Genomic DNA, 17,050 nt, shown 5'->3' with positions numbered 1-17,050 from the left:
CCTACCCAAGAGGCTTTAGCTTGCCCACAGTTGCTGGGGATATGCAAGCCACTTTACAACCCACCTCCACCCCAGCAGTTTCTCTCTTAATTAATGCCATGTCTGTTGTGTTTAATGTCAGCTTTAGCTGCTCAGTTGGCAGCATTAATCAGTGGAAATAATATCTCACTACACAAAGTATCTGTCCTACTGATAATAACTTCCTTTCCTGACTGATGGAAAATAATATTGATATAATAGATGTGTTTCTTCATAATGCTTGGCTTAATAATCCAAATGTGGATCTAATAAATAAACTGAACTTTAAAACCAGCTGACTCTGGTTAAGTTTACTTCTGCACCCTAACTACCAGTATCAAGCTTTATTCATAGCTGTTTAGACTTGTTGCTGAATATGAGGCGTTTTCAGACGTTTTGTGCTAATTTAGCAGAGCCGAAATGCATTTGATTAGTGATTGTAACGTCTGTTCAGAAAATGATGGTTTGTGTTGGTAATTGTCATAACCAGTCATTACCATTAGTGAGTTGGCTGCTGCATTTCTAAACACCAGCTGCAATTGTCAAAGTAACAAAGGGTCTGTCTCCTATGGTAACTGGAAAGAAGATTTCAATTCAATTCAGATTTATTTATACGGCCTAAATCACAACATTTGCCTCAAGATGCTTTATATTGTAAAGTAAATAATAAATAAACAATAAATGGAAAAGTGCTTTTACATCGCAATATGATGCAAAGTGGAGGAATAAAATGCATAAAATATATTACCAAGCAACTACCATTAGCATACCGTCAATGCTTTGATAACCCAGGGTCTGCTGCCCGTGCTCAGGCCAGCTGACTGACATCTGAAATCTTGATAAAAGGAGCAAGAACCAACATGCTTAATTTTTGCTTCATAAAAAGAAATGGAATTTCTAACTGTGATCAGCATTTTAGCTTTGTGGGAAAGCGAATGTTTTTTGACTTGGTATTAAAGCACTTTCTTTGTGTCCATGTGCAGGAGCAAGAGGACCCCAACAAGCTGGCCACCAGCTGGCCCGACTACTACATCGACCGCATTAACTCCATGGCGGCTGTAAGTTAAACTGATTCTCCACTATTTTTAAAAAAGAGAAGAGAAGACATATTCTGCTTTTGCTTAGTTTGCATCATATATGTACCAGGTACTCTCTTTAAACATCTGTCATAAAATGCCATAGAAATGGTTGTATGATGGTCATCTCAGGAATGCATATTACCCTAATAACTACCATTCAAGCATTGTGTTTGTGAGGGGCCAAATCTGCTTGTTTCTGACCACGCATGAAAAATATCAAGGGCCTATTAAGGGAACATAATAAGTCCCCTTTACAACAGCTTTAGGAGCATTGATGGTACTGAACTCTAGTTAATGCAGACCCCACAGAGGTCACTGTTCGCTCAGCCGTTCTCTCTTAGATATCTTGGCTGGCGTTTTATCATCTCCCTGCTGATTGCTTGTTATATTCACACGAGCACATTCCTTCGCTGTGACCCCAGCATTCACACACACTGCGATGACAAACAGGCCATTTCGGCGCTCAGCAGTTCAGTCAGTGGGAAATACTGTCAGACACATGGAGCAAAGCCAGGATGACAATATTCGTTAGTTCTAGACCGTGTGTCTGCCAATAAAAACGGTGTGATACCATCGCAGAGTTCGCTTCTGCTGTGATCCCCGTGTCGCTTTAGACAGAAGTGTTGTTATATGATGTTGTATTATATCAAACCGACTGGTTCGTGCCAGCAGCCTCTCACCCCGAGTCCTTCTGTGAACGACAAGCTGCCTCCCAAATGTTTTGAGATCTTAAAACATGACATTTTAAGCGAGTCTCTTGAAAGGTGACACATAAGCACAAAATGTAGAGACTAGCCAAACCGTCCGACATGTTTGCATTCATAAATCTTTCCAGTGTGAGGTAGAACAAACGGTTGAACCTTAGCATACCATAAACACCGAGCTGAAACGTAACGGCATTTAATATCTGTTTATTGCCCTGCAGTTTGTCGAGCGTAGCTGTCGTCAGTTGCAATTTTTGCAGCTGTTTTTGTTTACTGCCTCCACTCCAGAGATGAGAACTGCTTCTGAACAGCACACTGCTACCTGAGCTGAGCGTAGAGGTCTGGAGAAACGATTTTTCAGTCTCTTTAAGGCTCAGACGCTTGACAGCATGCACACACACTCACACAAACCGTATTTTAAGTAGAGCAGGGAGAAAGTGCTGATTTGTGAGTTGCCAAGAATTTGAAATCCACCAGGGCTGTAGTGGAGCCACTGTGCTATTAGGTGTCAGACGCTCTGTCAGAGTTATGTTTCAGATGTTCTTTTCCTGTTTTTCCTGCAAAACACGGTGATTTTAAAAAGTCTACTGTACAGTACCAGAAGTTTTAAAAAGTTGACATCTATTGAAAATGCGGCCGCCCTTGCTTGAGACTTTTACAAAAAATGTGTCTGGAATAATATCAGGGAGAAACCTGGTTTCAAGCACAGTAGCGTCAGCTAATATTACATCAGTGGGTGACATGCATGAAAAAGATTTTACAACTTGTAGCAGTCTCCTTTTTGCACAAGCAGACCTACTTTAAGCTCCATTATTCACCGTTCCTCAGACTGATTTCCTCCCCTTCCTCTCCGACTGCATTTGGTCCACCACGGAGCTCCAAACCATCTTCAACATCATTTTAAAATTTGGAGGCGCTCCACTCCTGCCCCGTGACTTCATGTTTTGGCTCCGGAGCGATCTCACCGGGGTCGGCCCCTACACAGTAGCTGAGTTATTGGATGATCTCATTTTGCCGCCCGGAGAGATTACTGTACAACCGGCATCTTGATGTTCATTCATAAAATTGTGTCAGAGCCCTGAGGTTGTTCGTGGGCCACCGCGTGATAACTCAAACGCCCTTGTGACTCTGACAGGAGTTTCTGTAGCCCCGCTGTGCCCGAGTTGTATGCAGAGCTTCAGATCTCCCAGCTGGATCGTTTTTTCTGCAGAAATAAAGAAAAAGGAAAATGCATGAAGGTCTCAAACTTCTGGAAGTAATCACAAGACTGATTGATGGGATGAGATGAACTTTGATATGAACTGAGGTTCTGTGCTTTTTAGCAGGTTGATTAGGTGACACATTTTACAATGTACAGGATTAATTGTATTGCAAATAAACTGCATCGTGTTTTCATAATGTTTCGATTGGAAGCTGTATATCTTTGGAGCCATTCAGAATGATCTGTTAGCTAAATCTCTTTTATTACATGTATTTCTGGATATGATTTCATTAAGTTATTTTTTAATTAGTTTCCTCTGACCTGTAGTGCTATTTTCCAAATACTGTATTAATGTGAGTTGCTCAGTTTTAGAGATCTTTTTTACAAAACAGTCTAGCTCTGAAAAGCGGAGCCAAAGCAGAAGTATTTTAAACTTGCATGCTTTCTAGTGACCAGCAGGGGGGGCTATTCTAGTCCGCTTTCAAAGAAGCGTATGAGAAATTGACCCTGCTGCTCGCATTGCCGGTGACTACGGCAAATGCTTACACGATGAGTTTATGGTCTCAGTTGCTAGTTCCAAGTCTGAATATGTTTATTTTATAAATTATGGTTCTGTTTACATCAAATATAATGATAAAGTTCGGGATTAGGTGACTGACAAGTTGCTACCATATGAGCGTGCAGTGTCCCTGACGTCTGATGTTAGGTATTAAAAGAAAAACAGTCACTTCACTGCTTAAATACAGGCTATGATAAATTACAAGAAAATTTTTTTTAGTCTGACAAGATATGAAACGTAAACATATACGTTTACTTTTAATGCAACTTGATGTAAGCCTTCCAAATATCTTCTGATGGTGGAAGATACGATGGCAGCTGGATTTCACTAAATAATTTTGTTTTAGTTAACAAAATTTAGTTTGTCTTGGTTTAGATTAAACTCATCCCTTCTTTTTTTTTCCTTTTCTTTTTTTTTTCTTGGTTGATGCATCAATGATCCACATGGCCCACATTAAGACTTCGATTAGTAGCATTCATCTTTGTTAACGACGCTCTTATGACTAGCTTAAAGGCATAGTTCTGGCTGGGGGGAGGGCATTTCCCATCATAAGGATTTAGGGAAGTACCGTCTGCTGGTTTACCAACTGGCTCTAATGATATCCTTATGTGCATGTTGGCCACAGGTACGGGTGAGCTTACTAATAGCAGATGTAGGAAGGAGCCATTTGGCTAGACTCACTGACACGGTGAACTGGCTCACAGTACGACCCAATCATTCACTCAGCCCAACACTTGTTGTGTCCAACTTCCCATTGACTATGAACACGCTCATTTAGAGCAACAGGAGCCAGAGCGTTTGGCACAGGGCTCCTGAACCATCTGTACTTGAGGCTAAGTCGACACGATGGATGTTTTGAGTATACCGTTTCTATATTAAACACTCTCGCACACTGGACAGATCTGAGCTCTTGTTGGAAAATCAAACATTGGGTCAGGATTCAGTTAGATATGTCATGGTAGCTAGTTGGCAGTCTATAAAATAATTCTACAAACGGCGGGTGGGGGGTTGTGTGTTACTTTTTAAAGGGACAGTGCACCCCCAAATCAAATTTACCTATTCTTCCTCCGGTCTTTTATTTTTGCCTTGGTCTAAGTTGTCCAATGGCATTTGTCTATGACTCCTCAAAGCAACAAAAAGCTGCCTTAGTCGAACCAAACAGCAGTGTCTCTTTCCAAGGTCCACAAACCTTGTTATTCTGCGCTTTTAAACGCTTTCACACACACTCACACATCTGAGACGATTTGAGGTTAAGCACTTGTGCAAGCACCACTTGCAGACTGCAGGGGCTGGGTATTGAACCATCAAGCTAACTTTTAGGTTGATGGTTTTATTTGTTTTGTTTTTTTGTAGTGGCTTGATCATCACAAGACAAGACTTATTTAGAAATGAATGAGCGAGCTGCACCAAAATTTTAAGGTTTAAAGTTTGAAAGCAATCGCAAACAAGTATCTTTTGAGGGAAATGAATGGGCAGCACTGTGACTGGCTGAAACATGCACTGTTTGGCCTCGGTGCTTGGTAGTGAGCTACCATGGAAAAAGCCTGGAGATGCTAAGCAGAAGGCCCGTGGCACTGACTAATGAGAGCATGACTGCTCTCTGATACTGCAGACCAAATCAGTGAAGTGATGCAGAAATGCATTATCACTATTACTATTCTTTTTAGGTTGATTAGAGCTGATTGTCTGCATAACTTCTTTTGGTATGTTGTGTAGCTTTAAACACAATCTGTTTGAGTTGTGGTGCCAGACATAAGTCTGCTAATGAGTCTCTGATTGTTCCAATTAGTCCTAGTATCATATATAATCACACTAAAGACACTAAATGTGTGGTTGCAGTCATATTGCTGCCAAATTACAATTAATATTCTTGTGTTAAAGATAAGCTCCGAAAAGATCTGACACGGTGTCTGTGGATAACGTGAACCCTTAAAGTCTTTAAATATCTTAAATCAATCTGATCTTAAAATTTTAACAGACATAAAAAATTAACATTGCACAGAGCAAGAGGCAAAACACACTCTGATCATAAAATGGAAAGTTTTGTAAATATTGGAAACATACATTTAAAAAAAGAACCTTTGTTTTTTGTATCATCAAGATCAGGAAAGCAGCCTGACTGAAACTGGTTCTTTTAGGAATCTCGTCTCATGGGAGCAGTCTTCATAATGTCTCCAGTCAGATATTAAATAGCTTTCATCTAAATATCTACATTAAAAGGGAAAAAATAAAGAACCATACATAGACAGTAATCACTGCATGTACAATAAAACTGCATGTAATTTCGCACAGCACTGACACTATATAGAAAATGTTTGCAATGAACAGAGCTGCAGTGTGATGGCAAATACATCTACTCATTAATCTAGTTAAGATGTAGGTTTAATTTTGTTCTTTTAGTTTTTCTTAGCATTGTCCCTGAGAAGAGACAGAGGCATTGAATATTTTTGATCAAGTCTAGTAGAAATCTAAATTGCAGTGGGAAAAAAAAATAAACATACTTTTAGAGGGAAAACATTTTAAAAATTGCAGTCATCTCCCACAACGCCTCAGAGTTGTTTCCTGTCATAAGATTTTCTGCCCAGATACAGAGATGTGATTGGATGACGGAGAGTGTTGTACATTTTGCTTCACGTGTATTTCTCGCCTTGCAAATTGTGATTGTAAATGTGTTGATGTTACTGTCATTCTATTGGCTCAAATGATTCAAGAGAAGGGTCAGTCATGCAAAATGGCCAATAGAAGCCAAAGTTATTGGCCATCAAAAAGTCCTAAAGACTATTTTTGCTGTGCAAATTACGTTCACGCAGGGACCATTATGCCTGTGTGTGTGGGGGGGTAATTCTTCCAAAAATATTCAAAAACAAGCATTTTGTAGGCTTGTAAATAAAGATTTGGAGTCATTTCTGCTCTTCAATACTTAAGAAAATTCAACTCTCACAGACTGTGGCAAAATGTAACAAATTGCAAAATGCCTGGCTAAGCCTTCATTAAAATCTCTGTAACTTTGCTGTGTTTCACTTCAGCAGCATCAGTCTTTGTACAGATAATGTCAATATGTTGATTCATGATGTTGTGGAGTTTATTGTGTACCACAGGATATGTCCAAAGGTTTTATATGCTATAAAATATAGGAAAAAGAACAGAAATTAGGCAAGGAAAAAAAAATCTTATTTTTCTATTTTCCATCCTCAGCTGCTTTGACAAACTAGCATCTGCTGTAATATTTACAACGCTGATGAAGTCTCACAAGTGTTAGCTTTATTTTGATAGCAGGATTGTTTATACAGAGTTTGTAATTGCAGAGAAATACTTAATTCATTTTGGGCATGTCGTTTTCGAGCAGGAACCTCAGAATAGGTGCTTGAGTTCGAGGCAACTGGACTTCTTTTTTAGGTTCTTGAAGAAGCCCTACATATTTAACCTCTCGTGGGGTTGTCACCTTAGACCAACTTCATCATCCACATCATCTTTTAGAACGAAAGAAGCCTTTTGCATGAGAAGTAAAATGCCTTAAAAACCTCAGAAAGAAATGCAGCTGCCTTCAGCTCAAGGACACAAGATCAGTCATTTGTTTTGTTGATTGGCTCTTTGCATTCAAGGTTGGGAGAACCACATCCTTAAGAATTTGAGTTGTTTAAGTCCATATTTCTCTGTTGTAATGTCTCATGTCAGGTAACATACAAGTCATGGTGTATTTCTTGCAGAAAACATATGCACAATGGTAATTGAGAGTGAAATCTCGTGCAGTGTTCCCAAAATTGCCATGTGGTTGCGTGCATTTGGTCTGTATCAACAGCCTACATAAATTAGCTTGTTGGACGAGAGATTCGACTGAACCACAAAAACCAAACAACCCCAATCAGTTGATGTTGTTTGTCTTCAGTTTTTGGTTTGTGTGAAATTGATTTTAAATTTTATTCTGAGCGGCATTAAAAAAGTCTTAAACCCAACTTTCCTCGGGCTGTAGGAGCCCTGCTCTAATTAAAAATGGAAAGTACCAAATTACTACCAGCAGGTAACATTCTCACTTGATGTAGAGTTGGAATTTATTTTTCCAGTAAAATCTCCATTTCTCTTCTTATCTGCAGATGCAGACTTTGTTTGCCTTTGACGAGGAGGAAATGGAAATGAGGAACAAGGTGGTGGAAGATCTGAAGACGGCACTTCGGACTCAGCCGATGAGGTGAGTGAAACTTAACTCTTCCATGTGACCTTCCCTTGGGCTGCACACAGCGCTGAGCTCTTTGCTCCATTCCTACAATTTAACTTGTTGAGGTTATACCACACACCGTAATCTGATTTAATAATGGATCTCGTGCTGCAGCGCAGTCTGTCTCTTGTCATGCTAAATGAGCCTATTCTTTACTTCAAACTGAAAAGTGATTAATTAAGGAAATTTTCAGTCGTCCACATTTACGCTGTGGTCATTAGCGGCTTTTGGCCTCACTCGTCACCACAAAGAAATATTCAAGGACACTGGGCATCCCCCCAACACAAACCGCCTACGTCTCCCAGTCAGCACCTCCTTTGGAGCTGTCCATCAGCCCGTGCCAGTCTTATGAAGCAGTGGTCTGCCCCAAAATGGGGGGTGTTGAGTGTTCTCAAGGACGGCTATAAAATGACAGGCCTCATGTGCAGAGTGACAAATACTCAGGGCAGCTCTCACGTCTGGGTCGCGTCTGGGTTGTGTGGGTGTATTTGTAGGCCAAGTGTGTGTGGTTGTGTTTGCTCCATGTGCCGACATGTGGGGATCCAAAACAGAACAAAGCTGGTGAGAAGCAGACTCAGAGGTCTAGACAGAAGACAGGAAATCGTTTGAAACTTTCTGTTTTAGACTTTCTGGCCTTGAATGTGAATCTTTATTGGAATATTATAAGGATACCAGAAATTATTGTCAGTTCCAATAGCAGTGAAATCCCACTACTGATGATATCATGTCTCAATAAAACAAGTCAGTCCAATTTAACTTTAACAGATCTAGACCTCTGACTTTGAGCTGCTTAGATAAGTCTAATGTCTATTTTCTGTCTGATATAATCCTAATTATGAGGCACAGATGGAACAGTGGAGCTATGCTGGTAAGCTGGCACCAAATCAAGATAAATGGGGTTTACAAAGAATGATTTAATCTATGGTATTTCCTTATTAGTTAATGTAAGTTGACAGATAGCAGCTGAACAGGTAAAACATTACAACTAACTGTTTTAACATTTGCAGTTTTAATTTTGTATTTAAAAGAAATCTTCTGCTTAAGTCAGATGGGTTCTAAACATTTTTTTTCTTGTTTATCGTCATTAACATATAGCCTAATCAGTATTTATGTGCAAACAAACAAACTAAATGCAAGTCTCAAAGAGTCACTGTAGCTGAATATGGTGTTTTTAACATAATGTAAAAACAAAAAAACAGTAACATTAAAAATAAATTAATAAAATGGACAACAACATGCTATATTTAAGTAATTAGTGGAATTTGCAGGTACTGGCAAAATTCTGGTAATAAAAATCACTGAGGTTTGAACGTGTGATGTGATGATTGAAATAATTTGATGGCAACTAAACAGGACAAATATATTTGTTGTGCTGCTGAATGAACAAATACAGATATATAGTAATAACTCTGTGACTTCTAACTCTTACTTACTGACCACACAAAAAAGAAAGTAATATGAATGCAAAGGTGCGCTCGAAGGTTCTGGATAAGTAAGGATTTATAATATATTTAAGGTCAGAGTTACACTTTTTTTCAAAGCTAATTAAATAAGATCAGCCCTGTTCATGTGGTAGAGCTCCTAAGCTGTATGTAGCTGACAGGGATGGGCTTTGAGTGTGCTCATTAAAGCTGATTTACAGCCTAAACCTGCTCTGATGATCTCACACTCATCCCACATGAGGACTACCGATGCTCTCTGTGTGCTCAGTGAAACTGAACTTTGAACACAGTTTCAGACACTGATAACCAGGAAAGAAAATCCTAATTAGTGGAAAAACTTCTTGCTGAGCTATATATACTTTATGCCATTACCTGCTGTTGCGGCAAACAACATATCTGAATATATCGTCACAGTTTTCCTCCTTTGACATATTCAGGGAAGTAGGAGCACTTTCAGTGTAGGAATACTTATCCGAGTCTGAGGTAACAGGATTTGCACATTTGTGAAAATGCCCTTTTAGTGCCTTGGGCTAATTTATTGAAGAAATTTTAAAGGGTTAGATGATGCAGTGCATTATGAAAGGAGTAGGTTTTCAGGAGGGGTTTGCACAGTTCATACTGCATTTGCAGTACATGATGAAAAAAATGTTGTAATTGTAGCAGGAAAGCAGGACGGCTACTTGTAAACTTAAATTTACTTCAACATAAGCATCACTTTGGTGAGATGGCTATCTAGTCTCACAAACACTTGATAACGTTTACCCAGTGTTTATTTGGGAAGTACAGTTAATCTTCTGCAATTTTACTACCATAGTTTCTCTAAAGGCCAAATCCCAAAGTATTTGGCACTTGCAGAGCAACTCAATCCTTGAGAGGCCAAGTTAGGTTGTCATCTCTCTGCCATCATTACCACACTGTTAGTGCTGAGTTATTCCAGGTCTAAACTGACCCCCTGCTGGGCCTAATCATCAGGGAGGGTTTTTTGTACTGTTACGATGTTTTTAGAAATGAGCTACAACTAGCTAATGAATGTAATTAGCTTGGTGTTACCGTAAACTGTTTTTTACACACATAAAGCAGCCTGAAAGAATTAGAACAACAAAGTAGAAAAAAGAAGACCAGGTAAATGTTACGACTTGACACTTTAATTTGCTCAGTCCACTTTTCCATGATAGCGGTAGCCTAAATGATTCCCTGCTTGCTCCCTTTCTCCTATGCTAGGCAACTGTTGTGACTTTGCCACATAGTATGTTACATAAAATAAATGTAGATTTTTTTTTAAATACATATATTCAAGTGACACCCCACCTGATACCCCAGTGCAGTTCCACGTTCTCCTGTTTTTATTTTACCTAATTTATAGTTTAAGGCTTTTTTTTTATATGTCTCTTTTTCTCTATTCATTTGTTGTATTCACTTATTTTACCTCATCAAAGGTGACTTTGCCAACACTATTCAGAGTCCACCTGCTCCCATGCTGTTCACAGAGTGAGTTATTGCTCATTAGCACGCAGATGTTTTAAAGTAGTGGAACAGCGATGCGGGCAGCAGGTGTGTTGCACAGAATATGGGTGTTCAGGGAAATGTCCAGCCAAGCGTGGGCTTTGTGATGAACGGGCAGTTAAAGCGAAATGATGACTTTGTGCTTTGCTGTCTGGGATACATAAAGCAGAGCCTCACCTGCGCTGTGTGTCATTTCCTTGTCCCGTCGTGAATGTATAGAGTTTTTACGGCCTCATCTTGTGAGACACGGTGGTGTCTGTGCGTATTCGGCTTTGACTCATGCTCAGCTTTGGATGCCTGCCTGAAACTGCCTTGCTCCCTCCCTCCTTCACTTTGGAGAGGCAGCTGGGCCTGGTTCTGAAGAGGTGCCCTTGTTGCTACTCATGCTGCTCTGCAGGGCCACGGGACCCAAACACATTGTAGACATGCAGGGTGCCAGGCAGAGCACATCATCAGTAGGCCACCCACTTTCACTCACAGGCTGTTTTGCTGGTGACATGTTTCAATCAAGTGTTTGTTTGTGTGTTTGAACGTTATTTTAAGATTTGCACATTCTTTCTTCCTGACATTGCTACTTCAAGAGGACAGAATAATCTGGAAGGATCTTTTTGATCCTGGTTGATTTGGCTGTAGTTTCAGTTCCTGGAACAACAAACATGGATTTAATACTACAGGCCACAGAATTTGAGAGCAACAAAACAAACTGTTGTCGTTTTAATAATGAACTCAGCCTAACCGCAGCCGTAATCTGATTTCACAGTCTGGAAATACATCAGCTCGTCTGCTCACTTCAGGCTCTTGGGGCACCAGACAATTTTTCGGGGTCTCTGTTGCAGCCAGCGGGTATCCATGCCAACATTTCTGGCTTTTGCACCAGTCATTGTTTACCAAGACAGATAATTTGAAAATGCCAGTAATCACTTAACTCATCATTAGACAATAATTGATCACTATCCAGTGCATTTCAGAAAATACCATCCCTGCTTTGCTCTTCATGCAAACTGATTTTCTACAAGAAAATGCAATGCAGAAATCTTCTGCTGCTTAAAATCTTTGGTCTCTTGCCTACAGATCACAGAGTTCAGTGGATGGAGTTTATTAAATGGGTAAGAAGTTGGTGTAGACTCTCTCTTGTTTCTCTCTTGTTCCTGAAAGAGATCAAACTGATCTGCTGTCTTAAATTTTATAGATGATCAATAATGACCAGTAGTGGTAAACTCATTAACCGATATGTTGTGTAGCTACAGAAGAAGGAAGTATATTTTTTGGACGAAAGCTACTAGAGACACACTAGCTGATTATAAGATACAAATATATGTAAATAACCCAAGGTTTCTGGGATGAAAGTGCTGGAAATGGAGGAAGTATGAGATGATGGTCTAGTAGTTGTGGTTGCTAGAGCTTGGTGAGGTTTGTGGCTTTTGCTAGACGTCGTTCTAGATCTCATTAAGCACCAATTTCCGTTGGACAACATGCACTTAAATAAATTCCTAAATGTGAATTTTGGACTTGTTTAATTCCACAAAACCTAATCTATCAAACTAGTGGAAAGATGAGACCCAAAATCTAAAAGAAAAAACGACCCATGCATAAGTTTGTCCATGCCTTAAAATGTCAAAGGCTTAGTGTTTATTAAACTGAAGTTGGTAGGCTGGTGCAAGAAAAATGAAATCACTCAATAACAGAACAATTGGACTGTTTCGATGCCTCCCTGTAAGAGGAGACCACAGGCGAAATATTCTTTCCCCTGTGAGTGATGCTGCACTTAATTTGCCATTTACCAGAAACCTTTTTTTGATGGTTGGAAACTAATTTAATGGCCCAGATGTCTTCATTCAAATATAAATGTGATTATTTCTAAGCAGCCATAAAAAAGGAGGCATTTTGAAAATGATTTCTTCCCCTCGAGTTAGCAGCTTATCACGCGTCCATGCCGGTAGTTATTGTTTTGTTTACCAGCTGTCAAATGGAGCTTGAAGCATCACACTGCGGTTGTGTATTTACTCACGTAAAGCTGAATCTCAACTCAAGTGGGCATGTGAGGGTAGATAGGCAAACACAAACTGCTGCAGCTATGTAGTTAAATGAAATATACACATTCTGGTGTACATTTCCAGTTAGCGTCCAAATATTTGAATGTTTACTTGTGGTATTTTAACTATGCAGTTGGATATACTTTCATAATCACTGTTGATTTGTTGAGTCATCTGCACATCTGCACTGATGTTTATGTTCATGTTGATGAGCGTGCTTTGCGCTTCTAAGACGTGACCCTCCTCCATCATTGTCATTTCCGTTGCGACATAACTGCACGAGGACAGGAAACTGAGCTATCGTGGAGGTCACTGAGGCCATTCTGACCCACAATGCATTGCACTCCCAGGCTCATGTCAGCAGAGCACTGTAGTGCTTCCCAAGGCGGCTCTCTGTGGACATTGTTTCTGCAAATCTGTTCCAGCAAGAATATTTACTCGAGTCGACTGCAGCCTTTCACCCTGCTCTTGTGTCAACAGCTCTTTGGATGTTTCGCTGCCATCACATACAAATATTATCCTTCAAAACATTTTGTCGACAGATCTCTCAAAGGTTCCGCTCAACAGAGGGTGAACTTTATATCTGTTTTCACATATTACCAAATACATTAGTGGGGGAGTAGAGTCTCACACCTTCAAAGAGTCTCAGATGGAGTGTTTGCTTCTCTTAGAGCGCTGATTTCTCTCCCTTTGGTACTTAGTAGTTCAACAGGAAATGGAAAGAAACGAGTGATGGCCAGGTGGACCATGCAGGCAGGTTTGAACAGATGGAGAGTGGGGAAAAAGTGGAGTTGAGCACAGGGGTTATACTTCACTTTCACTTTAATCCCAAACGGCAACCTCATGGGTTAAAGCCAAAATGAAAAGACAAGAACTGAACATGTTTCTGCTCTTAGTGCCTATTTTTAATATAGTTATGGTTTGCTGTCCAGTTAAATGTACAAGCAAACCATGCAAGAAGTCTGTACTCTAGTTTTGGTAAGTGAAATTTTAGTATTTTATGTCCATAAAAAAGAAAAAGTAGTTGAGATCATCTTTTTTGCAAGCAGAAACCACATCCTCAATTAGATTTGACAGCATTTTTTGTAAGATAATAGCAGATGGAATCAGCATGGATGTGAGGCTAGGGTCTGGGAAATGCCTCAGTGAGGACTGGTGGCAGCTCTTGGGCTGGGCCGATCCCCATGTACTAAAAAGGGGCGTGAGGGAGGGCGAGTGAGTCACGAAAATGAGAACAAGTCTTCTACAGTGCAGGAAAGCATACATTACTGGAGAACCAGAAGAGGAGTGTATGAGGTATGGTCCCAGTCCTGAAATTAAGATAAATTATCTTTAATACTTATACTTTATAGTTAATTTCCATTAGGTTTCCATTGAATTACCCTCTTTTGACCTACAAATACAAAGCTAATGTCTGTTAAAGAGAAACACAACTAATTTTACTTTTAGAAACCTGTTTGTAAGTATTGTATAAAACCTTTCTTTCCCCTGGGCAATGCTGGGTCTAGTCCATTAAATTACCCCACATGATGCCATTTGAGACCTCATCATTAGTTGGGAAATAAAGGCTTCAACTCTGTGGGTGAATTAGAAAAAAAGTGATCTTATCTGATCGCCCTCGAACACTGCTGTGGTGTGGTCACATGATTTGTACTTCATATGAATTGAGTGTAAGGAGACAGTTGCCTTTTCTCACATGTGGCATAAAGCAGGAGATAGTCAGGTACATTTTCGCAACTGGAAATACTCCTGCTTCATGTGGGCTTGCTGTGGTGCCCTGGTAGATTTAGCAGGAGGTGAGACACATGAACTCAGTCATACACTAAAAATCTTCGAACAGATCAGAAACATCACACTGACTTTGTACAAGGAATCTTTGATCTGTATAATTTGTAGAAATGTTTGTGTGTGGAAAAAGTCACACACATATACACATGCACGCACAACCAGTAAACCATGATATACTATATATGTACAAATCACAGGTGTGCACCTCAGATAGGGTTTGTATTGTAACTTCTATCTACATATGTGACAGTTTTATGCTCAACCCTTCATTTACCACATCGAGTAAAATGAGAGTAATGTTGATTATCGTATGACTTCTCCTAAAAGCCCTGCAGACACCTTGGTCACGGTTTAATCAGCACCTCTGGAGAACCTCCCGGGCTCTCGTTGTCTTTGGAGACCTTTTATAGTCGAACATGACGTGTGAAAATGCGTCTGGATATAGATGAGTGGGTGTCTGAAGGAGATGGTGAGTGTGCGTGTGATTAAGTGAGGGGTAAACGAGAGTTAGAAAGGCACATGATCACTTGAGTTTGTGTGTGTGGAAGTGTTGGCCTTTGATAAGTTTGTGTGGTTAGGCTTTGAGGCGAGAGCGAACTGTCGGCCAACTGTCTGCCACACACGGGTCATCCACAGTTCAAAAAGGCAGAATGTCTTGCAGCGAAAAATACGTTTGGTTGGAATGAAATTTAAATTTGAGCATCTGGATTAGCTTCCACACCGTCCTCTGCCTCTGGCTGAGGGGTTTTTATGCTTTTTAGATCAATACAGATACAAATTACAATGTTGTTTTAAAGATAGCAGCACTGAAACTCATTTAATAATGTAAGATAGAGCAAATATCTTAGGGCTTTTTTCAAATTTTAATCCGAGACTTTACCTTTGACCATCGCAGGCCTTGACTTTTTCCTGCTCCTCTGTCGCTTTTGTTTAGCCTCATTCTGTTCCAAGTTTTATTTCTTGCTTCTTTCTTTCTTTCATCTGTGTGAAGACCTATTTGTGTGTGTATGTGTGTGTTTGGCTCAGCGTCAGTATTGTTCGGCAGCTCTGCCTGTGCTCATATTGTATGCAGTTGTTGAGCTTTCACTGCGGGTTTTGAAGTATGCAGCGGTTGTTCCAAGAGCAAAGGGGGGAGGACAGAAACCCGTGCGCGCCAGTCGGCTGAGCGTGAATGTCAGTGGAGAGGAGAAGACAAGAGGGGACTACAAAGTCAGAGGATATGGGATCCATTGATTCAAGTGCTCACTGGAGAGAAAATAAAGTGAGGAGGAGGAGAGAATTGTTGAATGTCAGCTTACTAGGTTTAGTAACGGTCCAGAGGATTAGTCACTGTTGAATGTTTTAAAGAGACATGCATGTATATTTTTACATGTATCTGCTTAAGCGCCCGCACGGGCATCGGGTTATGCTGCAAAGGTTATGTCGGTGCATACTGGGGAGCGAAGTGAAGCTGGCAGTGAGCGAAGTCTTGAATCTCGTCCACTCTTTTGAACCCAAACTCCAAGAACAACATCTGTCACCCTCAGCTTTCCATACATTAATCACAGCGATGTTCAGCTTAATTTCTCTTCCACTATGAAAGCTCTTTCTCTGAGGTGGGCTCTCGGTTCGTGGACAGGCGCGTGGCCGGCCAAAGGCTTGTCACTGATATAATGTGGAACTTAAAACAGTTGGCTTTGTTCTGACTTCACTGCTTCCACTGTCTGTGCTACATCTGACTCAATTCATATCTCATATGTTGGATTTCTTTTTCGTCACCGTGGTGCTGAGTGGAGACTGCAGCGTCTTCGCTCAAACAGGAAAGTCTGCTGAAAGGTTGCATGAGTGTTCTGAATGCATTGCCAAGAGAGGCTGACTGTATGCATGCGTGCATACTGTATGAGCCTGCTGGAGATCAGAGGATGATATCTCTTTAAGAGATTTACTGGATGTGCCAGGTTGAGTTTCTGTGAGTGCATCTGCTGGAAATCTGGGATTAATCATGTGTGAGCAGAGGAAGAGCTCTGGCCTCGTCATAAAGGATAATAAATAGATTTTTCTGCATTATATTTTTTCACATTTCTTTGTGCCAAGACAGCAGTGGGAGGGGGATGGTCTGCATACTTCTAAAAGCGTCAAAACAATGTATTTGCTACAATGAATGGTAATAAATCTCAGCTCTCAGCACCCTCTTGTCAGACTCTCGCTCTCTTTCCTCTCTGTCCCTTTGTCTTCTTGACTCCATGCTTCTTTCCTCTTCCTCTTCCTCTCCCCTTTCTTTTCTCCTTACAATCCCTTGTTTGTTTGAAGTAATTTATGAGGCCTATCAGGAATCTTAGGAGTGGGAAGGTCATTTACAGTCCAGCCCCCACTGTGCTCGCTGGATGTGACATCCCTCACTGTTTACATGTCCTGCCTGCCACTCAACCAGTCTGCTTCTCATCCACAGAGGTCAATAGCTCACTGCTCTCTAATTAGTTCAACCACTTGATGGTCAGCAGGAGAGAAGTGTCAAAATTGAGGATTTTTTT

The 17,050-nt window shown here is 40.4% G+C and overlaps 1 protein-coding gene across 2 annotated transcripts in view; it reads left to right on the top strand.

The window, feature by feature from the left end:
• Nucleotides 1-17,050, top strand: part of daam2 (dishevelled associated activator of morphogenesis 2) — a gene marked incomplete in the record, with an annotated part of 106,101 nt that overhangs the window by 61,598 nt on the left and 27,453 nt on the right. For both annotated transcript variants that reach the window (XM_014337333.2, XM_042225605.1), the window contains 2 exon segments: nt 1,002-1,076; nt 7,653-7,747. In XM_014337333.2, coding sequence (XP_014192819.1) covers nt 1,002-1,076; nt 7,653-7,747 — 170 coding nt within the window.

The sequence above is a fragment of the Haplochromis burtoni genome, unplaced genomic scaffold (assembly GCF_018398535.1).
Source record: "Haplochromis burtoni strain Fernald_Lab_line unplaced genomic scaffold, NCSU_Asbu1 Contig_176, whole genome shotgun sequence".
Taxonomy (NCBI): Eukaryota; Metazoa; Chordata; class Actinopteri; order Cichliformes; family Cichlidae; genus Haplochromis; species Haplochromis burtoni.
Note: the sequence above shows the minus strand (reverse complement) of the source record. Positions and strands in the feature narration are given on the sequence as shown.